This window comes from Helianthus annuus, chromosome 6 (assembly GCF_002127325.2).
Source record: "Helianthus annuus cultivar XRQ/B chromosome 6, HanXRQr2.0-SUNRISE, whole genome shotgun sequence".
Taxonomy (NCBI): Eukaryota; Viridiplantae; Streptophyta; class Magnoliopsida; order Asterales; family Asteraceae; genus Helianthus; species Helianthus annuus.
This window is the reverse complement of record NC_035438.2, coordinates 97672179-97698531: the sequence shown is the minus strand read 5'-3', so window position 1 is coordinate 97698531 and position 26353 is coordinate 97672179. Positions and strand designations below refer to the sequence as shown.

Genomic DNA, 26353 nt, shown 5'->3' with positions numbered 1-26353 from the left:
CGGTTTTAACTGACGTGAGGCATACGCAATGACCTTGTTACACTGCATCAAAACACATCCAAGACCCTTCTTCGAGGCATCACTGTAAATTTGATATCCACCTATACCCGATGGGAGTGTGAGAATCGGGGCAGACACCAACCTTTTCTTCAATTCTTGAAAACTTTTCTCACGGTCCTCGTTCCAAGAATACTTAACCCCTTTTCTCATAAGTTGTGTGAGAGGCAAAGCGATAGTAAAAAATCCTTCAACGAATCTGCGATAATAACCGGCGAGGCCCAGAAAACTGCGAACCTCAGTGACTGAGGTAGGTGTAGGCCATTTAGTGATTGCCTCCACCTTGGCAGGGTCCATAGAGATACCATTAGCAGAAACGACATGACCAAGAAAAGCTACTTGGTCTAACCAGAACTCGCACTTTGAGAATTTTGCATAAAGTTTCTTCTGTCGCAAAATCTCAAGTACAATACGAAGATGGTCCTCATGCTCTTCCTTGCTCTTAGAATAAATTAGAATATCGTCAATGAAGACTATGACGAATTTATCAAGAAACTCGTGAAAGACTCGATTCATTAGGTCCATGAAGACAGCGGGAGCATTGGTTAACCCAAACGGCATAACCAAAAACTCATAATGTCCGTACCGAGTACGAAAAGCTGACTTAGGCACATCAGAATCCTTGATCTTCAATTGATGGTAACCAGACCTCAGATCAATCTTAGAAAAACATTTGGCACCCTGAAGCTGGTCAAACAAATCATCTATGCGGGGAAGCGGATAATGATTTCGTATGGTGATTTTATTTAACTCTCGATAGTCAATACAGAGTCTCATAGAACCATCCTTCTTTTTCACGAACAGGACTGGTGCGCCCCAAGGCGAGACACTAGGTCTGATAAAACCAAGTTCCAACAATTCTTGTAGCTGCTCTTTGAGCTCCTTGAGCTCAAGAGGTGCCATGCGATAAGGTGCCTTAGAAATCGGCTCAGCACCAGGAATAAGATCAATAGTAAACTCCACTTCACGATCTGGTGGGAGTCCAGGCAACTCCTTAGGAAAAACATCAGGAAACTCACAGACAATCGGATAATCAGAGATATTTGGCTCTTCAGAAGACGTAACTTTTACAGAAGCAAGAAATCCGGCATAACCATGCGATAAAAACTTTTGAGCCTTAAGAGCAGAGATAATCTTCATGGACTTACGAGGTTGAGTCCCCTGATAAATAAGTTCAGGACACTGAGGATTTCCAAATAGAACACGACGAGTCTGACATTCAATCGAAACGCTATGCTGCGATAGCCAGTCCATACCGAGAATAACATCAAAATCACTCATGTGAATTGAATACAAGTCTGCTACCCGAATGGTGGACTCAATTCGGATTGGGCAATTTTTATAAACATAGGAGATAACAGAAGAATCTCTCAAAGGTGTAGATATAACTAGAGGACACTCTAAGGCGGTAGGCGTAGACTTCAAATATTTAGCAAATAAAAGTGAAACCACAGAATGTGTAGCACCAGTATCAAAAAGAGCATACAATTCACGTTCACCAAGATGCACATAACCAGAAACCGTACCTGGGGCATTAGCTGCATCATTAGCTGTAAGTGCAAAAACTCGTCTTGCAGGAGGTTTAGCGTTTCCCCCAGTATCAGCCTTAGGGTCACGCTTAGGGCAGTTTCTAATCATGTGCCCTGTCTCTCCACATCTGAAACAAAGACTTGCAGCACGACGACATACCCTCTATGAGATTTCCCACATGTGATACATGGAGGAATAATATCGCGGTTCTGTTGATTCGAAGGTTGGGCTCTCATGGGGGCCTGATTCTGTGCGGGCCTATGGTTCTGATTTCGATTTCCCCCATTTCTTGATTGATTGTTGTGAAACTTGTCAGAACGGTGCCTACGGTCTGGAGGTACCAAAGACTGATCATTTCCAGGATGAGCAGAAGATTGGCCCTGAATATTTTCTTGAGGTCGTTTGCGATTTTCATCAAACGTCTTTTGGCGATGCTTCTTGTCATTATCCAAGTTCTTGACTGCATCAACTATCTCAGTAATGTCATTAAAACGAAGATTTAGGATGAACTTCCTGTCCCGGTCACAGATAGCCCACTTGAAAGTGTTGGTTTGCTGCTCTGGTGTTCCTGCAGCCGGGCCTAGAAAATTAACCAAGCGACAGAAACGGTTCTTAAACTCCATGATGGGCTCATCATTACCCTGCATGATAGTGGCATACTCCCTTAGATACTCACTGCGATCAGCATCAGTGAAATATAGTTGATAGAATAGTGCACGAAACTCATCCCAAGCGAGTGTGGCTGCATAATTATCTCCTCCACGAGCATTCTTCAAAGTCTTCCACCACCTATGAGCATCGTCCTCCAATTTGTAACTAGCAAGCCTGACTTTGAATTCGTCATTCACACCCAACACTTCAAAATTTTTCTCCATATGAGCAATCCAGTTTTCCGCCTCAACGGGAGTAACAGCGGTACTAAACGATTTTGGCTTTAACTTTTGGAAGCGATCAAGCCAATCATGAATGGCAACAGGAGGGTTAGCATTTCCGCCCTGAGGGTCGTTGTTGTTATTGCCCCCTTGTGGTCCGTTGTTGTTATTTTGCTGAAGCTGTTGCAACAAGTTAGGAACCAAACCCGCTATAGCCGTATTGACAGCGTTAGCAATAAGGGTCTCAATAGGGATATCGTTATTCTCATTACGACGGTTGTTCACACTTCTTCTAGGAGGCATCTGAAAAGAAGGTTCACGTGTGAGAAGCGAAAATTTCAAATTACGTGGATAATAAAAGAGAGAAATCCTAACCCGACGTCTACCCATTAACTCACATGTTTAATTATTAATGTTAAAGTTTTCTACAGGAAGGAGCCTGGGCTCTGATACCATAACTGTAACACCCCAACCCGAATAGGGCTGACGTGTCACTATTACAGATATCAAAACCAAACAAAATCCATTTAACAAGGAAAAATATGGAATCCAAAAGAAACCAAAAGTCTCGAATCAACCAAGAAATCCTAAAGTATTAGTTAATTTAAATACTGAAATAAAGAAAAGTCTTTTATTCTTGAATTGCATTAACTCTCATCAACGCTACTTCCCAACATTCCCCTGATCACCTGTCAACAAATAAGACAACACGACAAAGAAAGATACGGCTGAGCCAAAGGTTGCTCAGTAACGGAAAAATCAATAGCACATGTAAAGACTGATGTACAGGAAGCAGAACTGAACTGACGCAGGCAAAACTCACAAACAGATGCTGAACTAATTCAAAAGCATAGATCTGGTACATGATCGGAACATAATCAGATGTAGTACATAAACATATCAGAGACATATCAAATTCATATACTGAATTACATGACCATAATATAACAACAAAACATGTCATGTAATATAGAAGCACCCAGAGCCAGAAACAGAGGGGTGCATAGCTAGCTAGCCCATGCACCTATGAGATGGTGTGTGTGGCGTTCACACATTATTCCATCCCCCAGAAGTCAGAAGTCAGAAGTCAAAAATCAGAACTAGGATCGATCCATACGCCTCTAAGGGGCTAAGGTGCTACACAAGCACAAGTCAGAGACGCCGTGATTTTGATTACGCACTGTCACGGAAAGTGTTCATGTCATTGACGCCCAAACGACAAGTCAGAAGCGCTCGGGTGTCAGAGTACAGAAGCTTAAAGCCATGTAACGATAAACCAAATGAAAGTAATTCTAATGGGAACATGCAATAATGATTACAACTACTAAAGTCTATTGCATGCTACAACGAACTTATCAAATAATAAATGTGAAACTAAAACAACTAACGAAAACAGACAAAATCCGTACTGTAAGGTAACGGATTTGAAAAAAATACTGATGAGAAGACCAAAGAATCCGTACCTTATGTTTAGCAAAGCGACACAAAATAAATCAAGTCATCCTCAAACAGTCAGTAACCTATAATCCCGTTAGGCCAAATTAGTTATATATTAAATTAGTCTTATTTATTAATTCGTTTACTAATAATTTTCCCGACGACCAAGGTTTCCGTTTAAGTTTCTTAAAGTCTTAAAAAATCAACTTGAAACAAATTAGCTCACGACTGAGCCCCATTAATTGTTAAATCCAATTTCATATTATAGGTTCTCATAATATTATTTTATAAACTATATTAACAGTACAGATCACTAGATTGTAGTTATAGTAATAAAATCATGATTGACCCATAACACATTAATGTATTATATTATTAGATTTAGTATTTTTTAGTCTCATGCCTAATTCAATTCACACATGAACATACTATATCAGAAAATAAAAAAAAATCTCACACATGACACACATAATCCATACACTCACACAAAAGTTAAATAATAACCAAACACTCACAACTAATGTACCCACACCACAAATCGTATATATACATAAATAAAGAAAAGAACTAAATTAAATTAAATTAGTAAAGAAAATATAAACCAACAATAACCACAACACATACTATCAGGGGCACACACACATGCATATATCATACTATACTCACACATCATGCATTACCCAGTACCCACGAACAGATACATATATACCTATCTTAGTACCCACATCAAACACATACAATCATATACATATCATAGCTATTATTATCTCATTCAGGGAAAAAAAATTCAATGACGGGTCAACCCAATTTGCCAGAGACATAATCTGATCCGAGGATACATATTACAGTTAGTTATTAGCATTTTTTTTGTTTAGCATGTCACACCCCCAAAATCCACTATGCGGAGTACCACCGCTTGGAGGCGTGACGTGACCAGGATCGAGCCACCAATCATATTGAACAACGTATTTAAGTAAATAAAACCAACCACAATACAATTGGTGACCAAAAGCCGGTTAACCAAGTTTTAAATTTAAACAGCGGAAGCATAATACGTGATACCAAAATATAAGTTCATAGTCCATAAGTTTAAAATCCAAAAACGTAGATTTAATAAGTTCATAAGGATTTAAATATTAAGCACGGAACATCACAGTCCGTAGACCACAACGACTCCTTCCTCGTGCAAGCTCCAAGCATTTAGCGACCTGTAAGGCATGTAACAACGAGTCAACAACAAAGTTGAGTGAGTTCACGTTTGGTTGTTTAGTTTTAAGTTGTTTTCCGAAAACGTGGTTTGTCTTTCGTTGGCGTAATTGCCGTGAGGGTTACCCCGTAGTTTAAAGAAAGTTTAACCAGTTCATTCTTTATTACCCATACCCTGTTCATGATTAGTGGGGGCTTCCCCGTGTGAACTACTAGACCGTATGATATCGACTACTACGCAAGTAAGTTGTGCCCTACATCAGTGTCTATCATCACTGATGGTTTGCCATAGTCCATTAGTACACGCCCGTCCGACTGGCACGGTGTGAGGTTTGTTAAACCTAATAGCGCTATTAACTAATGACTCGCTCGCCATTGGCCTCGGCGATTAAGTCGATATAAAATGAGGGACTTGTGATAGAGTTTTGTCTAGTAAGTTTAAGGTTGTTGTCCTACACAAGGAGGACAACGTACGTAGTTCTCCCAAAGAGAATACGCTGGATTAATACTGGCATCCTACCCGAGGAGGATGGCCGTACATATCCTACCTAAGTAAGATATGTAGATTCCGTTTTAATTCTTTAACCCATTCCCAAACCACCGGGAATCCCATGCCTTAGAAAGTGTGTGAACTCACCTCGGTTTGCTCGGTTAGATTCTCAATATAGCTAACAGTCAAGGTCGGTCAATCACGTCCTAGTATGATTTACCAGTTAGTCATTTAATGGCTTTCAAATAGAACACAAAGTTCCTACACGTATCTATCACATAACATGCATCACTTTAACGGTTTATGCCCTCTAAGTTTCCCATCCATTCCCCACTCAAAATCAAACATACGATAACATAACATATATAACATGTTAGATCATTCACGGATAGCATACTCGACATTTAGACACGCAAGTCACAACTTATCTCAATTCAGCATTTATATTCAAAACCGGCTGTTTTCGGACATTTTAATAAAATAGTTAAATTATTCCAAAAATTCCCATATTTTTACAGGATGTCTTAAACGTTCCATATTTTATTGTGTAAAAATATTGGGGTCCGGTTAATTACCAATATTTTATAAAAATTCATGTTCCGGACTGAACTCAGATTTGTGTATTTCTGACCACAGTCCACGGAACAATTTAATAAAAATTCATCGAGTGTCCGATTTACGAAATTCCAGTGGGGTAATTACATATGCATCGGTTGTCATCTACTGTACAAATTTCATGGTCCGATTCATCACAAAACTCAGGTTATGACTGAAAGTATGACACCCATTTATTGCTGTCAAAATTCAGCTTAAGTTGCTGTTACAAATTAACACTTTAAAAATAGTAAACAGAGTCCAAAAATTACGATTCCGGTGCCATAAAAACCGTATTTCATAATAACATATTTTAGATTCAAAATATCGGTTTTTCGTTAAGTTTATGACCTGTTTACAGCCAACTGAAGTTGGCTGTAAAGTATGGACAGATTGCTGTTTTCAGCTTTTAGCTTTCTAACTCATGTTCGATTAATTCCGTTAACATGTTTAGTGATCACAACAACAACAACATCAAACATCAATATTAACAAGCAAATCATCAGTTAATCAACAACACAATCAAAACAACTTCATTCTAGCATTATTTCATCTTATTTCTTTATCTTTAAGTTTATGTTTCAAGACTTAAGATTCATGTCGTTTAGAGTTCATTTGATTTCATCATAAAACAATCTTTAACCACTTATATAACATGAAAAATGAATGGATCTAAGTTCTTACCACTAGTTCAAGACTAGGGAAGTTCAAGTGAAGAAATGTGGTGGTTAATAGCACTTGCAAGAGGTCCTTCAACTTCCGAGAACACCAAGCTTACTTACACACCTTCTAACACCTTAGAATCACCTTGGAATGCTTGATATTGGACTAGAAATGGAGATGTAGGGTGGAAGGAGTTGAGCCGTGAGTATGGTGGGTGAGGAAGAAGGGTTTGTGTTGGTTGAATGGTTAATGTGTAAAGCCTATGGTCCTTATATATTGCTCTTCCAACATTAGTAAGCATAAAGCATATTATGTTAGAATATTCCCCAACAACATCTAATAAAATATACAAGAAAATCCAAGTGGGACCCACCCTTACAACCGGCCTAACTATGGGGGGGGGGGTATAAAGTGTAATATTCCAAACATTAGTTAGTTAAATCTAGTTTGATTTCAAGTATTAAAGTTAGGTATTTAGGGGTTTTGTGTTCATGAGATGTAATATGATGTTTGGGCTTCATAACTAGCTTAAAATTAATAAAACAATGTTTCTAGTATAATTTTGGTGTTTCAGGTAGTGTCCGGTTGTTTGGTTTGATACTGTTTCGTTAAAGTGTTTAATTTATCCGCAAAGTGTCCTCTATATATATTTTTGTAACATTTTTAATTTCTAACACTTAGGGGAGCATAACAGACTATTTAATGACTTTTTTGTACACTATGAGTATGTTACCATGCATATGTAAGTATAACACAGATATTAGAAAGTAGTTAAATGATTCGGCACAGTCTTCCAGCACCTTAAATTTTCATTAATAAATTGTACGGAATACATGGAATTTTGAGGGTTGTCACATTCTCCCCCTGTTAAGAAAATTTCGTCCCGAAATTTAGCACGTGGTTACTGAGGAAGCTAGTTAAGTTGCGTCGGACGAGAGGTATTCTGGTGTGTTTGAGAATCTTAACGTCTTGATCCGTAATTTCTACTGGTTCCTCAACGAATCGCAACTTGTCGTCAATTGTGAGCTCCTTGAGGGGAACTATGAGGGTCTCATCTGACAGACACTTCTTCAGATTCGACACATGGAATACGTTGTGAACTCCACTGAGTTCTTCAGGTAGGTTCAGCCTGTAAGCGACTTTGCCAATTTTCTCAATGATCTCGAATGGCCCGACGTAACGTGGATTGAGTTTGCCTCGTTTGCCAAAACGAACTACGCCTTTCCAAGGTGAGACTTTGAGTAGCACTCGATCCCCAACCTGGAACTCGAGTGGTTTTCTTCGCTTATCGGCATAGCTTTTCTGACGGTCACGAGCTGCCGCCATTCGCTGTCGTATCTGAGCAATCTTCTCGGTTGTATCTACTACAAGTTCTGGACCAGTGATTTGACTGTCACCAACTTCTGCCCAACAAAGAGGTGATCGGCACTTTCGTCCATACAATGCCTCAAACGGAGCGGCCTCGATGCTGGTGTGGTAACTGTTGTTGTATGAAAACTCCACTAACGGGAGATGCTTTTCCTAGCCGTTACCAAAATCGATTACACATGCCCTAAGCATGTCTTCAAGGGTTTGGATGGTGCGTTCAGATTGCCCAACCCTCTGTGGATGATAAGCGGTGCTCATGTCTAATCGTGAGCCAAAAGACTTATGCATAGCTTGCCACAGTTCAGAGGTGAAACGCGCGTCACGATCAGAAATGATGGAGGTTGGCACTCCGTGCCTTGATACCACTTCTTTTAAGTAGATGTCTGCTAGAGTAGAAAACTTATCCGTTTCTTTGATAGGCAGAAAATGTGCAGACTTGGTCAGTCGATCCACGATCACCCAAATGGTATCATTTCCGCGTTGAGATCTGGGCAGGCCAGTAACGAAATCCATGGATATTTGCTCCCATTTCCATTTAGGTATCTCTGGTTGTTGGAGTGGGCCTGATGGTTTCTGGTATTCGACCTTGACCCTGGCACAAGTCAAGCATTTACTGACGTAGGTTGCTATGCTGGCTTTCATACCAGGCCACCAGTATGTAGTCTGGAGATCATGGTACATCTTGTCCGAACCAGGATGTACTGAGTAACGAGACTTATGCGCTTCATCCATCACAAGCTCGCGCAAGTCTCCATACAGTGGAACCCAGATGCGTCCGTTAACATAGTAGGCGCCGTTTTCCTTTTGTTCTAGTCGTTGCCTCGATCCTCGTAGGGACTCAGCCCTGATGTTCTCTACTTTCAATGCTTCAACCTGAGCATCACGAATCTGAGCTGGAAGGTTGGATTGGATGATTGGATGGTAAGCTGTAACGCACGTACACGCCTAGGTATAGTATCCTTCCGGCTGAGGGCGTCGGCCACAACATTGGCTTTGCCCGGATGATACTTGATTGCGCATTCATAATCGTTCAAGAGCTCGACCCATCGGCGTTGTCGCATATTCAACTCCTTTTGCTTGAAGATATGCTCGAGACTCCTGTGATCTGTGTAAATGGTGCACTTGGTACCGTACAGGTAATGTCTCCATATCTTAAGCGCGAAAACAACTGCTCCCAGTTCCAGATCGTGAGTAGTGTAGTTCCTTTCGTGAACTTTAAGTTGGCGTGATGCGTAGGCAATGGCCTTGTCGTGTTGCATCAACACGCAACCAAGTCCTTGGATGGAAGCATCGCAGTAAACCACAAAATCATATGTGCCTTCAGGCAATGAGAGGATAGGTGCGCTACAAAGTCTCTCCTTTAAGTGCTAAAATGCGGACTCCTGGGCATCACCCCAACGATAGGTGACACCTTTCTGAGTCAGTGAAGTGAGAGGCTGCGCAATCTTGGAGAAATCCCTGATAAACCTTCTGTAATATCCTGCCAAACCTAAGAATTGGCGGATCTCTGTTGGTGTGCGGGGTGCAGGCCAATTCTTGATCGATTCAACCTTAGATGGATCCACATGAATTCCATCCTTGTTTACCACATGGCCCAGAAAATGGACTTCGCGAAGCCAGAAGTCACATTTCGAAAACTTGGCATACAGCTGCTCTTTACGAAGTAGTTCCAGAATAAGCCTCAGGTGTTGCTCGTGTTCCTCCTGACTCTTAGAATAGATCAGGATGTCGTCGATGAAGACTATGACAAATTTATCCAAGTAAGGCTTGCACACTCGATTCATGAGGTCCATGAAGACCGCTGGTGCATTCGTCAGCCCGAATGGCATAACTAGAAACTCGTAATGGCCGTAACGAGTCCTGAATGCTGTTTTGGAGACGTCCTCCTCTCGGACTCTCAGCTGATGGTAGCCTGACCTTAGGTCAATCTTAGAATAGAAGCTCGACCCTTGCAACTGGTCGAACAAGTCATCAATGCGTGGAAGAGGATAACGATTCTTCACGGTCACCTTGTTGAGCTCGCGGTAGTCAATACACATTCTGAAGGTACCGTCTTTCTTCTTCACGAATAGCACTGGAGCTCCCCATGGCGAAGAGCTAGGACGTATGAATCCCTTTTCCAAGAGTTCTTGTAGTTGCGTAGACAGTTCTTCGAGTTCTGATGGAGCAAGTCGATAAGGCGCACGAGCTATTGGTGCTGCTCCAGGGGCTAGCTCGATTTGAAACTCGACTTGTCGATGACGCGGAAGTCCAGGTAATTCCTCAGGAAATACCTCAGGAAAGTCGTGCACAATAGGAATGTCTTCTATCTTCCTTTCTTCCGCGGATGCATCAGTAACGAGGGCTAGGATAGCGGTGTGGCCCCTTTCGTAAACACTTCTGGGCTTTAAGGAAAGAGATGATGCCTACAACAGCACCACTCTTGTCGCCACGAATCACCAGAGGTTTTTCACCAGAACGAGGAATGCGGACGATTTTCTCCTTGCAAACAATCTCCGCTTGATGTCGAGATAACCAATCCATTCAAATGACAACGTCGAAACTACTCAGAACGATAGGAATAAGATCGACGGAGAAGGTCTGACCAGCTAGGACGAGGTCACAGCCCTTAACTATGTGTGTGGCTTCAAGACTTTTACCGTGTGCTTGGTGTTCAAAAGTGTTGGAGTGCGCTTAAGCATTTGGCTAACTTTTACGGACACATAACTAGTATCGGCACCCGAATCAAATAAAACAGTAACAAAGAAGTCGTCCAGAAGAAACTTACCCATCACAACGTGGGGTCGTTCCTTGCTTCTCCCTGACCAATCACGAACACTCGACCTTGGGCGCCATTGCCATTATTGTTACCTCCGTTGTTGCCTCCGTTGTTGTTTCCATTGTGGTTCCCATTCCTTTGGTTGTTATTCGGATTCTGATTCAGCTGGGGGCAGTTCCTCTTAAAGTGGCCTTCAGCGCCACACTGAAAGCATCCTTTATTTCCCTGCTGATGCTGCTGCTGGTGGTTCTGTGGAGCTTGTTGTTGTTGATGATTCTGAGTCGAAGGACGTGGGCTTCTGCAATCTTTGGCTTCATGACCTAGCTTGTGACATCTCTGACAACGACCCTTGTTGCACTGGCCGCTGTGGTGCAGATTACATCGATTGTACTTAGGGTGATTTCCCTTGTACCCACCCTGACCTTGATTTCCAGATGACTGCTGACTGGGGCTCCTGTACTCATCTGTCTTTCGTTGCTGAGATTGAGCTGAAGCAGAACCCTTGCCCAGATTTCCATCCCACTTGCGCTTATTGTCGTTGGGAGCATCAGAAGTAGTGGCGCTAATACGTTTGGGCAGTTTGTTCTGCTCAACTGCCTGATCAGTGAGACGATGAGCCAACTTGACGATTTGTTGTATAGTGCCAAGGTTAGCTGAGGTTACGTGGCTTTGAATTTCTGGCACCAAGCCCTTAAGGTACAGCTCAATGCGTTTGTAGGGAGGGTCCACCATAGTGGGGCATAGGATGGCCAGCTCGTTTGACCTCTTCGTGTATGCCTCGATTTTAGACCCAGTCATCTTCAGATTGAAAAATTCTACCTCCAGCTTATGGATGTCGTCACGACTGCAGTACTCTTCTCTAATCAGTTCTTTGAAACCGTTCCATGGGGTAGCATTAGCAACCGCCAACCCAAGCAATTGAACCTGTGCTTTCCACCAAGTTAATGCAGCTCCTTCGAGTGTTCCAGTAGCATATTTCACCCTTCGATCTTCGGGGCATTCACACATCTCAAAAACAGACTCAAGCTTCTCGAACCAGTGAAGAAGGCCTACAGCACCTTCTGTGCCGCTGAAAGTGCTAGGTCGGCAATCCATGAAGGTTTTGAACGTGCACACAGGAGGCTGAGCATATTGACCTGTGGTGCGCGAATAAAAGACAAGGTTAAGCACGAGGGTTGATTTGCGAAGGTGGGATCTAAACGTCCTAAGATGGGTTGAAGTAGCAGGTTATACCTCCTGCGGGAACAGCTGCGAGTGCCTCAGCAACTCGTTCGTTGATCAAAGCCGTCAACTGGGCTTGAGTGAGGTTGATACGTCCTCCGCGTCCGCTCATGATCTTCATAATGAAGCAAGGTAAGTGAGGAAGTGTCGCGAAAGTGCATAAGTATGGGATGACAGTAGAGAGTAAGCACACAAGGTTCAAATAGCAATTATCACATTATCCAATGCACAGTGTGAGCTATCTAACCGACAATATAACATAAATCACACCACTTATGGTGTCGAGTCTTGCACGTGGAGCAAAGCGTCGTTGTGGATCGTTGAGCACTGTACAAGTTATAGTCTGATTTTATCAAAAAGCTTTTCCCTTTTTAAAACCAAGTTCACTATAACCAATGGCTCTGATACCAATCTGTCACACCCCCAAAATCCACTATGCGGGGTACCACCGCTTGGAGGCGTGACGTGACCAGGATCGAGCCACCAATCATATTGAACAACGTATTTAAGTAAATAAAACCAACCACAATACAATTGGTGACCAAAAGCCGGTTAACCAAGTTTTAAATTTAAACAGCGGAAGCATAATACGTGATACCAAAATATAAGTTCATAGTCCATAAGTTTAAAATCCAAAAACGTAGATTTAATAAGTTCATAAGGATTTAAATATTAAGCACGGAACATCACAGTCCGTAGACCACAACGACTCCTTCCTCGTGCAAGCTCCAAGCATTTAGCGACCTGTAAGGCATGTAACAACGAGTCAACAACAAAGTTGAGTTCACGTTTGGTTGTTTAGTTTTAAGTTGTTTTCCGAAAACGTGGTTTGTCTTTCGTTGGCATAATTGCCGTGGGGGTTACCCCGTAGTTGAAAGAAAGTTTAACCAGTTCATTCTTTATTACCCATACCATGTTCATGATTAGTGGGGGCTTCCCCGTGTGAACTACTAGACCGTATGATATCGACTACTACGCAAGTAAGTTGTGCCCTACATCAGTGTCTATCATCACTGATGGTTTGCCATAGTCCATTAGTACACGTCCGTCCGACTGGTACGGTGTGAGGTTTGTTAAACCTAATGCAATAGTGTCTTTTTCAATGTTTGAAATATGGTAACCGTAACCTACACAACCAAAAACACCTACATTCACTCCTTTTTCCTTAAATATCGGAATTAATGATTCACCTTAATTGTACGTGTAGGAACTTTGTGTTCTATTTGAAAGCCACTAAATGACTAACTGGTAAATCATACTAGGACGTGATTGACCGACCTTGACTGTTAGCTATATTGAGAATCTAACCGAGCAAACCGAGGTGAGTTCACACACTTTCTAAGGCATGGGATTCCCGGTGGTTTGGGAATGGGTTAAAGAATTAAAACGGAATCTACATATCTTACTTAGGTAGGATATGTACGGCCATCCTCCTCGGGTAGGATGCCAGTATTAATCCTGCGTATTCTCTTTGGGAGAACTACGTACGTTCGTAACATGCATCAACGGTTTATGCCCTCTAAGTTTCCCATCCATTCCCCACTCAAAATCAAACATACGATAATGCACATAACATATATAACATGTTAGATCATTCACGGATAGCATACTCGACATTTAGACACGCAAGTCACAACTTATCTCAATTCAGCATTTATATTCAAAACCGGTTGTTTTCGGACATTTTAATAAAATAGTTAAATTATTCCAAAAATTCCCATATTTTTACAGGATGTCTTAAACGTTCCATATTTTATTGTGTAAAAATATCGGGGTCCGGTTAATTACCAATATTTTATAAAAATTCATGTTCCGGACTGAACTCAGATTTGTGTATTTCTGACCACAGTCCACGGAACAATTTATTAAAAATTCATCAAGTGTCCGAATTACGAAATTCCAGTGGGGTAACTACATATGCATCGGTTGTCATCTACTGTACAAATTTCATGGTCCGATTCATCACAAAACTCAGGTTATGACTGAAAGTATGACACCCATTTATTGCTGTCAAAATTCAGCTTAAGTTGCTGTAACAAATTAACACTTTAAAAATAGTAAACGGAGTCCAAAAATTACGATTCCGGTGCCATTAGAACCGTATTTCATAATAACATATTTTAGATTCAAAATATCGGTTTTTCGTTAAGTTTATGACCTGTTTACAGCCAACTGAAGTTGGCTGTAAAGTATGGACAGATTGCTGTTTTCAGCTTTTAGCTTTCTAACTCATGTTCGATTGATTCCGTTAACATGTTTAGTGATCACAACAACATCAAACATCAATATTAACAAGCAAATCATCAGGTAATCAACAACATAATCAAAACAACTTCATTCTAGCATTATTTCATCTTATTTCTTCATCTTTAAGTTTATGTTTCAAGACTTAAGATTCATGTCGTTTAGAGTTCATTTGATTTCATCATAAAACAATCTTTAACCACTTATATAACATGAAAAATGAACGGATCTAAGTTCTTACCACTAGTTCAAGACTAGGGAAGTTCAAGTGAAGAAATGTGGTGGTTAATAGCACTTACAAGAGGTCCTTCAACTTCCAAGAACACCAAGCTTACTTATACACCTTCTAACACCTTAGAATCACCTTGGAATGCTTGATATTGGACTAGAAATGGAGATGTAGGGTGGAAGGAGTTGAGCCGTGAGTATGGTGGGTGAGGAAGAAGGGTTTGTGTTGGTTGAATGGTTAATGTGTAAAGCCTATGGTCCTTATATATTGCTCTTCCAACATTAGTAAGCATAAAGCATATTATGTTAGAATATTCCCCAACAACATCTAATAAAATATACAAGAAAATCCAAGTGGGACCCACCCTTACAACCGGCCTAACTATGGGGGGGGGGTATAAAGTGTAATATTCCAAACATTAGTTAGTTAAATCTAGTTTGATTTCAAGTATTAAAGTTAGGTATTTAGGGGTTTTGTGTTCATGAGATGTAATATGATGTTTGGGCTTCATAACTAGCTTAAAATTAATAAAACAATGTTTCTAGTATAATTTGGTGTTTTAGGTAGTGTCCGGTTGTTTGGTTTGATACTGTTTCGTTAAAGTGTTTAATTTATCCGCAAAGTGTCCTCTATATATATTTTTGTAACATTTTTAATTTCTAACACTTAGGGGAGCATAACAGACTATTTAATGACTTTTCTGTACACTATGAGTATGTTACCATGCATATGTAAGTATAACACAGATATCAGAAAGTAGTTGAATGATTCGGCACAGTCATCCAGCACCTTAAATTTTCATTAATAAATTGTACGGAATACATGGAATTTTGAGGGTTATCACATAGCATCTCATCGCCGGGAAAACAACGTGTTCAACCGCTTATAAGTCATATCTAAAATAACCGTATATAGTCACAATGGTTGCTTGTTTGTTACCTTAAACGCCAACTGAGTTGACCGGAGACCAACGATTCAACTTCAAAGAAAAAAAAATTCAACGGAACCAATCAAGCAACAGTGATGCTCGCGGACTGCTAAATCGTGAACCAGACGTACTCGAACAGAATGCTAAAGGTACGGCGGTGATTTATGGCGGCGGTCCAACTAGGAGGGTGTGGTAGCGGCTGTGGTTGCACCGGAACGGGTCCGAGAACACGAAGGGCGAATCCGACGGTGGCGGAAAGAAGCGTGGCACAACAGAATACTACGGTGAAGAAAAGCCTCACGGTGGAATACGACGGCAGTGCGGTGGTGCAGCTATGATTGTTTGCGAGGTTTTTCTCTTGTAGGGTTTGAATAATGATAGGATTGAATGGGTTAATTAATAGGATTGATTTTCTAATTGGAAGGGGATACAAATTTTGTAGAGATTTACATTGCCTTGTTTGGAATCGTAGAAGAAGGTAAACCGTGTCAATCGAATTTGAAAAGCGAAAGAAAGGCAGAGGATGTTATTGGTTTATTGTTTGACTTCCCAAATAATTCATTATTTCCTTTTCTTTGTTGTCGGTTAACACTACCCAACAACCAATAGTAAATATCTTCATGCATTTAAATGTTTAGAGAATATGGTTTCGTTTTAATTCAAATGCATATGCATTTAAATAGTTTGACTATTTGATGGGAAAACATAGTTACAATACAATTATTATTATTATTATTAATGTTATTATTATTATTATTATTATTATTATTATTATTATTATTATTATTATTAAGAAACTACTTAACATTAAAATCAAATATTACATTCCGACATAATAACTTATCATAAAACTTATAGTATTTATTATATTAGGGTTATAAATGTTTCGCATATTACATCAGATCTGGCGATTTGTGTAACGATTGTGTTTAAAGCAGCTTGACATCTGCTGAACCAATGTGATGAGGATTTTTTCATGATTAGATCTGAGAAATTCTCCCTATCTGAATGACCGTTGTTTTGAGTGTTTTGGGTTGTAGAACCTTCACACTCGGATCGGGGATCTGATGAGTGGAATAATGAATCCTCTGCCATGTGCAAAACAGAGGATGAAAAGAACTAAATCGAAACGAGATGAAAACTGGAAAAAACAGAGGAAACGGTGGGCGCCAATGAAGAAACACTAGATAAATGGCCGGAACCGAGATATCTAGGGAGTTTGAATCCGCATAAAAAGGTTAGTTTCCACTCGATCGATTCAGGTCTAACAGACCTTCTTCTCCGATAATTCTGCAAAAAAGAACACTGTTAGCCTCGTCAAGGGGAGAAATGGGTTCTCTCCTTGACCCGACTCCGGTGTGAGAATAAGTATTGGTAATGAAGAAGAAGGTGTATTTGAGAAGTGTGTGTAACTTGTCTTCATACCTGATTTTTCTCTTATTTATAGCCGGGAGTCGTTAAAAGGCGGGAAAACCCGTTAGTGAAAAGAAGACGGAAGATGCTAACCCCGTAAGCGGTTATGTTTCCTTCCGTTAATGCTCCTTGATCCGACGTGATAGCACACGGATCGTGGTTTAGATCAAGGGCTAGGGATTGGCCACGTGTAAAGTGACTAAGTGGAGATTATTCTTTTCTTACATGCATTCGTTGTGAATTTAGGGACGACTGATATAGCGACACGTGTCCAGACGGTTGTAACCGTCTTGGTGGTGCACGATTGTATTATTTCTAGAAGATTACTGTTGTAATCTGGTGTGACACCTTATCATGTGGAAACAGGTGAATAAATCCCAAGTCTGGGCAAATAATATTCAAGTCTGGATTTTAAGCGGAAGTATCTAACTCCGGATTCTTATCCTTTGCCTTGTGTAGGGAAGGCGCAAGATTTTATGGTTCCCTTTGGGCGCAAGTGTTGACTGTTGTAGGCCTTTTAAGCCTTTCTTTTTGTGAGACCAATGCGCGGGCGCGCAAGGTGCCAGGCTGAAAGTTAAGTTTGTGGTATGGTCCCAAGCACTTATTATGAGGTTTTTGGGACCTCAACAAGGTATTAAAAGTCCATCAGGAAGCACAATATCTATAACATCAATAAACGAAGATCTAGATAGGATATGGCCGGAGAAAGAGTAAATTGACAAAATCATCCCTGAGGTTTGGGTATGTTTGTCATTTTCATCCAAAACATTTTTTTGTACCATATAGTCCTTCACTTTTAGGATATTTTGTCATTTTCATCCAAACGTCTACCTTTTTTTTTTGCCAAAACCGTCCCAGAGATTTGGGATTTTTTGCTTTCATTCAAATGTTTGATAGAAAAAATAAAGCAAATTAGATGTTTAGATGAAAATGGTAAAAATGTCCAAACCTCAGGGACTATATTGTATAAACAAGTTGCTTTGAATGAAAATGACAAACATGTCTAAATCTCAGGAACGATTTTGACAATATACTCCGGGAGAAAAGTGAAGTTTTATGTGCCAGGAGATGCATGAGATTGAGTTCAGTTGACGAGGATGATTTGACTTTTGGTATGATTAACAAGTGAAAATCACAATTGAATTTTTCAAAGATTTTATTTATGAGAACTTGCAAACCACCTTCTCATCATAGAATCCACGTAGTTTGGGCAGCGCGGAGCTACCCTTCAGCTCTGTCTCCGTACCGTTTCGTAGTGTAAAAAAATAAAAATTCTGATTTTATACAAATGATACACCTGATCCAAAACAAAATAAATTGGGATGCCTCTGAACTTTAGGGCTAGCTCCGCCACTGAGTTTGGGTCCGGTTCTTAAGTTTTGATAATATATTTATTTGGGTTCAATGGTTAACTACGGTTTTTTAAAACAACTGAGTCAGCCTTATACCGGGTTGGAGTTAACGGCTCCGTTTTAACGGTTTAGCAGTTTGAACCAAATTTTAATTTTTATATTTGAATTTCAAAAGCATGAGTTTGTATTATTACTTTTAAAATGAGAAAGATTGTTAATAAATATAATACATATACATACCTACATGCACCAAAAATGAAAAAATTAGTATATATAAATAACAAATGATTAACAGTCGTTTCGGTTTGGATTACACAACGTGTTCCACGTTTCAAACCACATGGCGAACCATAAAAGCATTTTTCTGGGATCTCAAGTCGGCCAACTTGTTTCATTTTATATGTCCTGTTTCAACAATCTCTGTCTATAAAATCCCTAATATTTGTAATATAATTTAGGAGAAAATCATCTAACAACCTATAAAATTTTTATTTGTACCTTTACATGTATGATGAGTTATATATCACATCACGATATCGAGCTGATGGAGGCTCAGGTGTGGAAGATCAAACCATCGTATTTCTGGAGGCCCATGATCAAGCTATCAAGAGTGATACATGAAAATAACCGTGACTTTGGCTACAGGTCTCCGTTTTAGGCGTTCTACCAGTCAAATCAAAGCTTGAAACGAAGAGCATGCCGTGACAAGGACCCAAAAGGGGCATTTCCCAAGCTTGAGTGCAAAAAACGCGTTCTAGTGGGAGTTACGAACACTTTTATGTTTTTCTTCATGTTTTATGTATTTTGTTTTTTGGCTTAAGATGCACCTTAAATCCCTTGTTTATGATTCTCACTGTCATGATTTGCACTCTAGTTGTAGTTGAAAGAAATTTCTGGTGTTTATGATATATGGATGTGGGATCAGACCATGACCACTTCCTTTATGTGACCCAAGAGCACTAGGCCATTATTACTTGTTAGGAGGCATATGGACCAGTTTAGAATACTTATTAGTTTTTAGGGTGGATGGAATGTATATTTGCCATCGCCCCAATGCACATTCTATAATTTTGATATCTTAATAAGATATATGTTTGTTGTACCAGAAAGAAGTTAGTTTGAGCCGGTTGCCCACCTGTTTTGAAATCATCACCTCGCTAGATTACATTACAAAAATTAAATAATGTATCTTATTGGAACATTCGGATCTTTTAACACTAGGGCTTACAAATCTGTTTTTTGTATTCAAGTGTCACGGGATTCTAATTTCTTAGGCTCATGTAGGTTCGGCAAAATGGAGAGGTTGAGTTAGATAACGAGCCAGCTATATTTAGAAACAAAATGGTTTGGGTCACAACCGTTTGTGACCGAAATATGTTAGGATCAGAACTGGTAAATCTCGACAAAAGTATCAAATGGCTAAATTATTAAAGATATAACAAAGATCATATCCTAATCATCAACACCTCATTTAGCAGCATCAAATTGAGGAATTCTGACTCAAAAATGTTCATGTTTATTTTGGGGACACGTTATATGTTGACCTGGCTGTTAATGGAGTCGTGTTCACAGGTTGACAAGTTAAACATGATACGAACCCGGACACAACTCGCGTAATTCACAAGTCGACTCAAAGATGTGCGATTTATCCCAAAAGAATGTTTTATTATTTTGGGTATATTAGTTCCCTAAACATGCAAATAAACTAAAAACATAAATGTCTATAAAACAATTACGCTTAAGCTACAGAACCGTAATTTTAGACAAGGAATATCCCCTAAATAATTTAAAGAAATATAGGAGTCAACCCTCACCCGCAAGTTGACCCGAACTCGGCCATTTATAAATGTGTTCACATGATCAACCCAAAACTTACCCTATAGATTGCGTCTTAGTTCCGTGTCATGTTGAAATTTCACACCTACATGTATTGGAAATTTGCTCAATAATTAAGAAAACCAATAAGGCAATAATGAGTCAACTGCTCTTCAGAATACATCACCAACATCTTTCATGGTCTGGTTAACTTTTATGAACCCATAAATATACCAAAACCCCTTGTACACGAAAATTGAAAATCTCACCATTTCGAGGATGTTTGCTTCAAGGGAAGCGCTCTCCAACCAATATCGGTTCTGTTAAAGCCTCCTTCCCATTTGATCTCTTCGACAGCTCTGTATGCGCGGTCTCTTGCTTCTTCAAGATCTTTGCCCTTCGCAGTAACGCCCAAAACCCGCCCGCCCGTTGCAATGTAATTGCCATCTGCATCAACCGCTGTCCCAGCATGAAATATTTTAACACCAGGAGCTGCTACCTCTGCTTCTTCAAGGTTTTGAATCTTGGTTCCTTTTACATAGCTTCCAGGGTAGCCGTTGCTAGCCATCACCACCACCATGGCTGAACCAGGGGCCCATTCCAGAGTCACTGAGTTCAATTCACCTTTACACGCAGCAAGCAGGACTTGCGCTAGATCAGATTCCAGGCGAACCATCAACACCTGTTTCACATAAAAACTTAGGGGGGCGTGTTTGGATGTGTGTTTTAAAAGTGACTGGAAGTAAAACCTAGCTTACCTGGCATTCTGGATCTCCGAACCGGACGTTGTACTCGATTAGTTTCGGCAAACCCGATTTCTTCTCAATCATAAGTCCAGCATACAAAACTCCCACAAACTTGCAGCCCTCTTTCGACATCCCTTTTACAGTAGGAAGAATTATGGAACTCATAACCTGTGACTGAAGTTCTTGGGTCAAAACAGGTGCAGGACAGTACGCACCCATTCCACCCGTGTTTGGACCCGTATCCCCATCATTGACCCGTTTATGGTCCTGTGCAGATTCTAAGGCTAAGGCGTTTTCACCATCAACAAGTGCAAAAAATGATGCTTCTTCACCTTCCAAAAACTCCTCTACAATTATAGAAGAGCCTGCCTTCCCAAATGACCCGTTTACAAGAATCGTATCCACAGCTTCAAATGCTTCTTGCAGTGTCGTAGCAACAATCACACCTTTTCCTGCAGCCAGCCCGTCTGCTTTAACAACAATGGGAGCCCCTTGTTCCTTGATATACTTCTTTGCAGCTAATGGGTCCGTAAACGTTTCATACTGCAATAAAATTGTTTATGATAATGAAAGAATTCAACATCATGTTTTATTGCAACAAAAGCAAAATGAAATAATCAGAAGGTGATAGTGTGCATTTATTTAATCAGAACCGGATAAGCATCTGAAATAAAACAGGTGTTTGGTATGAGTGAGCAAAAAACCGATTAACGAACAGAAACCGTATAAAATACAGTTCAGTTCTGTTATACCACGTTCCAAAACCAGCCACACTAAACCAAACCAAACCATACCTAAAAAAAACCGCACCGACCTTGTTTGAATGTTTGTTATTGGATTTATAACCCAAATTCATTATTTTGAATCAAAAGTTTCAGGCCCAAATTCATTAATAAGCTGTTAACAAAAATTTTAGGTCAAAAGTTCATGGCCAAATTCATTATTTTGAGTCAACTTTTTTCAGTCCAAAAACATACATTTAAAGCCCAAATGTAAAACTGAAACCAGACCCGTATATAAAACCGGAACCAATCGGTTTCGTAAAAGCAAAAAAAAAACGTTTCGGTTTTGGTTCGCTTTGAACCCAGGACCGACCCATGCACACCGTTAGTGTTTGGATGGGTTTACTGTTGTGTTAGGCAAATTCTGATTATTTAAAACATTAACATATATAATGACAAAATCCATTGATAATTAGATTTATTGCAGCTAGTGTGAAGATGATTGATGCAGGGCAACGGTGACAACGAGATTGGGAACCGTGACCCACAGGATTTTGAGATCAAACGACTCAAGCGAAGAGTTTTAGATCTCGAGTTGCAACAGGAGATCAAACGGCTCCGACAAAGGATCTGGCACCTCGAGTTGCAACAAGATACGTGCAAGACGAAAACCGAGTCGAGCACCATCGTCGGGGATGAAGGTGGCGACGGAGAGCAGCAACTGTTTAGCCGTCATCCACACCGGTTCTATAACAAGAGAATTTGTCGGAGGAAGAACCCGGATTCGATGAAGACGGGATTAAACCTGATGAGGAAGAATGCTCGTTTGTGCGGAAGGTTCTTAACAGAAGTATTGTTCACTTTGATGAACAAGTGACAAAAAAAGTTGATACTGATCGTGATGATTGGTTTGAAAAGCGGAATTATCCGACGATGTCTTCAGTTTCTGCTATGGAGGTTCGCATCAGCAGGATGCCAAACTTGGAGGAGGTAGTTTCACAAAGATTGGGATCTCCTAAGAATTTTGAAATTCAACCGATAATGAAGGGAAATGTGTATAAACATTATGAAGATACACATTATGGAAATCTGTCCACCAAAACAAGGTAATCACAGTGGGCCTATTTTGGATTTTATAAAATGTGATGTTGGATTACAGAGATAATTTAGAAACATAGAAGTCTCAAATATCCTCAGGCTGCCCAACCTCTTAACGTACGAAGCTAACAACGATAGACATGCTCCATTCGCCCCAGGTGGTACATGTTCAGAAATGGGCAAGATGACCCGTGAAGTTAAGTTGCTTAGGCGGGTTGATACGAACCCAGTAATGGGTCAGGCCCATAATCTGTTGGGTGATTTATTTGACAAATTGACGCCAAAATAAGAATCAAATTAGGAAGTAACTGCTGCAAATTTTCGTTTTATAGACTTTGGTGTTTCAGATTTTAGGGTGTCTTGTTATTTGTTTATCTGAGTTTTAGCGTCATTTGGAGATTAACCCATCTCGAATTGGGTCACTATCCGTAATTTTTTGATGTGTTATCCAATAAGAATTTTAGACTCTATCACGGGTCGTGATTATAATAATAAATGAGCATCGTGTTGATGTTCCCTTTGACCCAAGTGGGTTTGGTCTGAAAGCTAAACTCGTAGACGAGTTTGGTCTGATGCAGGGCAGCTTTGCAAGAAATAAACATCTTTAGATTTTAATTTTAATTTTAGTTATCTTTTATTTAGTATATATTTTATTTTATGTTTATCCGTTATTTAGTTAGTTATTATCTCTACGAATTAGAAATCCTATAAGTATTGGGTTTGTGTGTTGTTTAAGGAGGTTTTTTATTTGATTATTATAAATAGAACTTTGTTCTTGGAACTTTAGGTTCATTTTATCGTCCTTAATTAACTAATCATCCTTGATCCATTTGATCGCATACAAAACTGCATCACTGATCATCAATCCCTAAATAATCAGACTATCAGGAGTATAACATGCTAAGTTAGTTTAAAAACGCAAACCCAAACACCCCTTTATTTCAACATCCGAAGTGATTCGAGTATAGCACGAACCTTAGCAGTTGGAATTCCGTATTTATCACATATACTCTTCATGAAGTTCTTGGAACCTTCCAAAGCAGCAGCTTCTGACGAAGGACCAAAAGCACGTATGCCAGCTTTCAAAAGATCGTTCGTAAGACCCGCAACAAGGGGAGCTTCCGGACCCACCACAACAAGTCCAACTCCCCATTTACAACAGAAATCTATCACCGCTGAGCTGTCAAATATATCAAGATCTTCGATACAGGTAGCATCACCCGCGTTAGATATGCCAGCATTTCCCGGAGCACAGAAGACAGCGTCGCAGGAATGAGACCGCTTCAACGCGTAACAAAGTGAATGTTCTCTTCCTCCACCACCAATCACCAATACAGAAACTCTTTCTTCTGATATACAATAAAATGAAAATTAGAAAACAATGAAAATCAGAAGAGATAGCATACATAGTTATTGTGTTTGTTTGTTTCTCACCGGAGACGCCATTTACGGAAGAAACGCTGTTGAAAATTCGATGACGATTTGAACGGCTATAATACTGAGAATCACAAAATTTTGATGATCTAAAGTTCCTGGGCTGCTGGAAGAAGAGTTGAGAGAACTTGTTTGGAAACTGCCTCTGACTCGCTACAGGCAACCGGCCAATTTTCATGGAAGCTCCAAAATTATGTGAAATGCAGGCCATTTTTAAGTATTTTCAAGGAGAATCTATGCAAAGGGAGGCAGAATATTAGGGTTGTACATAACACGGATGAACAGCAAAAAAGATAAACAAAATTACAAAAGTAGGAATAACAAGAATAAACAAATAGTAAACATCTAAGAGTTGGTTTCCTAATGAGATCAAGAGCTCTAACTTCATCTTGCTATAATGAGATAATTAAGTTACCCAATGATTCTCAAAGAACAGATATTTATATTCATGAATCATAGACCTGGCAAAACAAGCGGGTCCAGTCAGGTAACCGCGTAACCAGCCGATTTAAAAAAAAAAAAAAAAGTTCAATTCAGGTCGGGTCAGAACGATCCATTCATAATAGATTCATATCAAAACGGGTCGATTTAGCAAAAAGATATTGGATGACTAAGAACATATCCCAATCATTAACACCACATTAAGCTGCATCAAGAAGAGAAATTTAGACACAACCGAATCATGATACATACAAGTAGAAACTTAATATAACTGATGGGCAGATGGCCACAAATCTTTCATTTATGCTAAAGAGAAAGATATATACTTCCAATATTGGGCATCAAGATAGCTAATTTCCAACTTCATAAATGATATAGATTTTAAATTAAAAAACACACAAAAATACTTAAATACATACTTTGAGGAAAATTCAAAAGCACCCAATTGAAACTAACCTAAAAAATCTAGATTAAACACTTTAATTAGGATAACTTTTGAAGATGAATGCATGCACATAGTTAAACAATCACATTAAATCTGCATATCCATATGCATGAATTAAACCAGACATGTGAGGACACAAATTGTTTAACAACAAACGTATGTTAAGATTCATCAAGCACATGACTTAACCATAAAAAAACCCAAATCAAAAGGAGGTACAAACAGCATACTCCACTCCAAAAAAAACCCATGTTTTCATTCAGGCAAATCATCAAACACTTGGCATGCAACATGTTTTCATTAAACACCTGACATGCAACATGAAACAATGGCAACCCAAACCAAAAGGCTATGTTCTTACATTATTAGCAGCAAGATTCTTCAAAATGGTTGAGAATTTTGTTGCATTCAAAGGAAACAAAAAAAAAAAGGCTGTAATATGGATGAATTCTTGAACCTCGAGAAAAGTTACTGTGTATACCTATGGGCGCCCCCACGGAGGGATGATACCACGTCCTAGTCGCCCTCACCGAGGTTATTTCTTAATTGTACGTTGGGCATAAACTGTAGTACTACAGCAGGACGTTCGATTGTATAGGTTTTTGGGGAGAGAACGTTTTGACTACTTTGCAAATGAAAAAGCCTCTAAAATGCTTAGGTTAGGCTAGGAAGGGAAGATTTTAGGTTCAACTTATGTTCAACTTATGTTCAACTCCGTAATCGATATTAGGGCTGTAAATGAACCGAACGTTCAACGAACTGTTCGTGAACCGTTCGGCGGGAAGTTCGTTTATGTTCGTTCGATAAGCTTAACGAACGAACACGAACAAAAAATTTCGTTCGATAAGCTTAATGAACGAACACGAACAAAGGTCTCGTCCGTTCGACTGCGTTCGTGAACGTTCGGTAATATGTTCGTTTATGTTCGCTCGTGTTCGTTCGTTTATGTCCGTTCGTGTTCGGTTTTTTTATGTTTATTTTTCTAAAAGTTTTTAATGTTTTATTAATTTTTTTTTTACTTTCCCCATATGTATTATTTCCCTCTCTGTGGCCCTCTGGCCCTCTCACTCTTTTGATATCACGCTCCTTCATTTAGCTTATCTCCAATCGATTGAACCCAATATTATCCATCCATTCAATCTTTAAATGGTTATATTTAACTAATTTCGTTGTGTACAATGTTTAAGATTAATGGTGCCTTTTTTAATTTTCAAAATTAAAGTTCATTTGTGTTCGTGGTTAGTGTTCACGAACTGTTCGCGAACAACCAAATTTCTTAACGAACGAACA

The 26353-nt window shown here is 39.7% G+C and overlaps 2 protein-coding genes across 4 annotated transcripts; both read right to left on the bottom strand.

Annotated features, from left to right (window-relative positions):
- Positions 1–1691: 1691 nt before the first annotated feature.
- Positions 1692–2762, bottom strand: LOC110944655. Its single transcript, XM_022186308.1, has one exon. It carries the CDS (start codon positions 2760–2762, stop codon positions 1692–1694), a length of 1071 nt encoding a protein of 356 aa, XP_022042000.1.
- Positions 2763–20086: 17324 nt separating this feature from the next.
- LOC110865304 (phosphoribosylamine--glycine ligase) lies at positions 20087–25757 on the bottom strand. 3 transcript variants are annotated; one of them, XM_022114551.2, is made up of 6 exons: positions 25425–25757; positions 24178–24411; positions 23719–24092; positions 20936–21466; positions 20447–20859; positions 20087–20283 (listed from the first exon to the last, which is right to left on the bottom strand). In XM_022114551.2, the coding sequence occupies exons 2-6, from the start codon at positions 24386–24388 to the stop codon at positions 20265–20267; spliced, it is 1548 nt and encodes a 515-aa protein (XP_021970243.1). In that variant the 5' UTR covers positions 24389–24411; positions 25425–25757; the 3' UTR covers positions 20087–20264. The 3 variants fall into 3 exon arrangements, with proteins under 3 accessions (XP_021970243.1, XP_021970242.1, XP_021970244.1); XM_022114550.2 differs by having other exon boundaries at positions 25545–25757; XM_022114552.2 differs by having other exon boundaries at positions 23719–24089; positions 25545–25757.
- Positions 25758–26353: the final 596 nt, after the last annotated feature.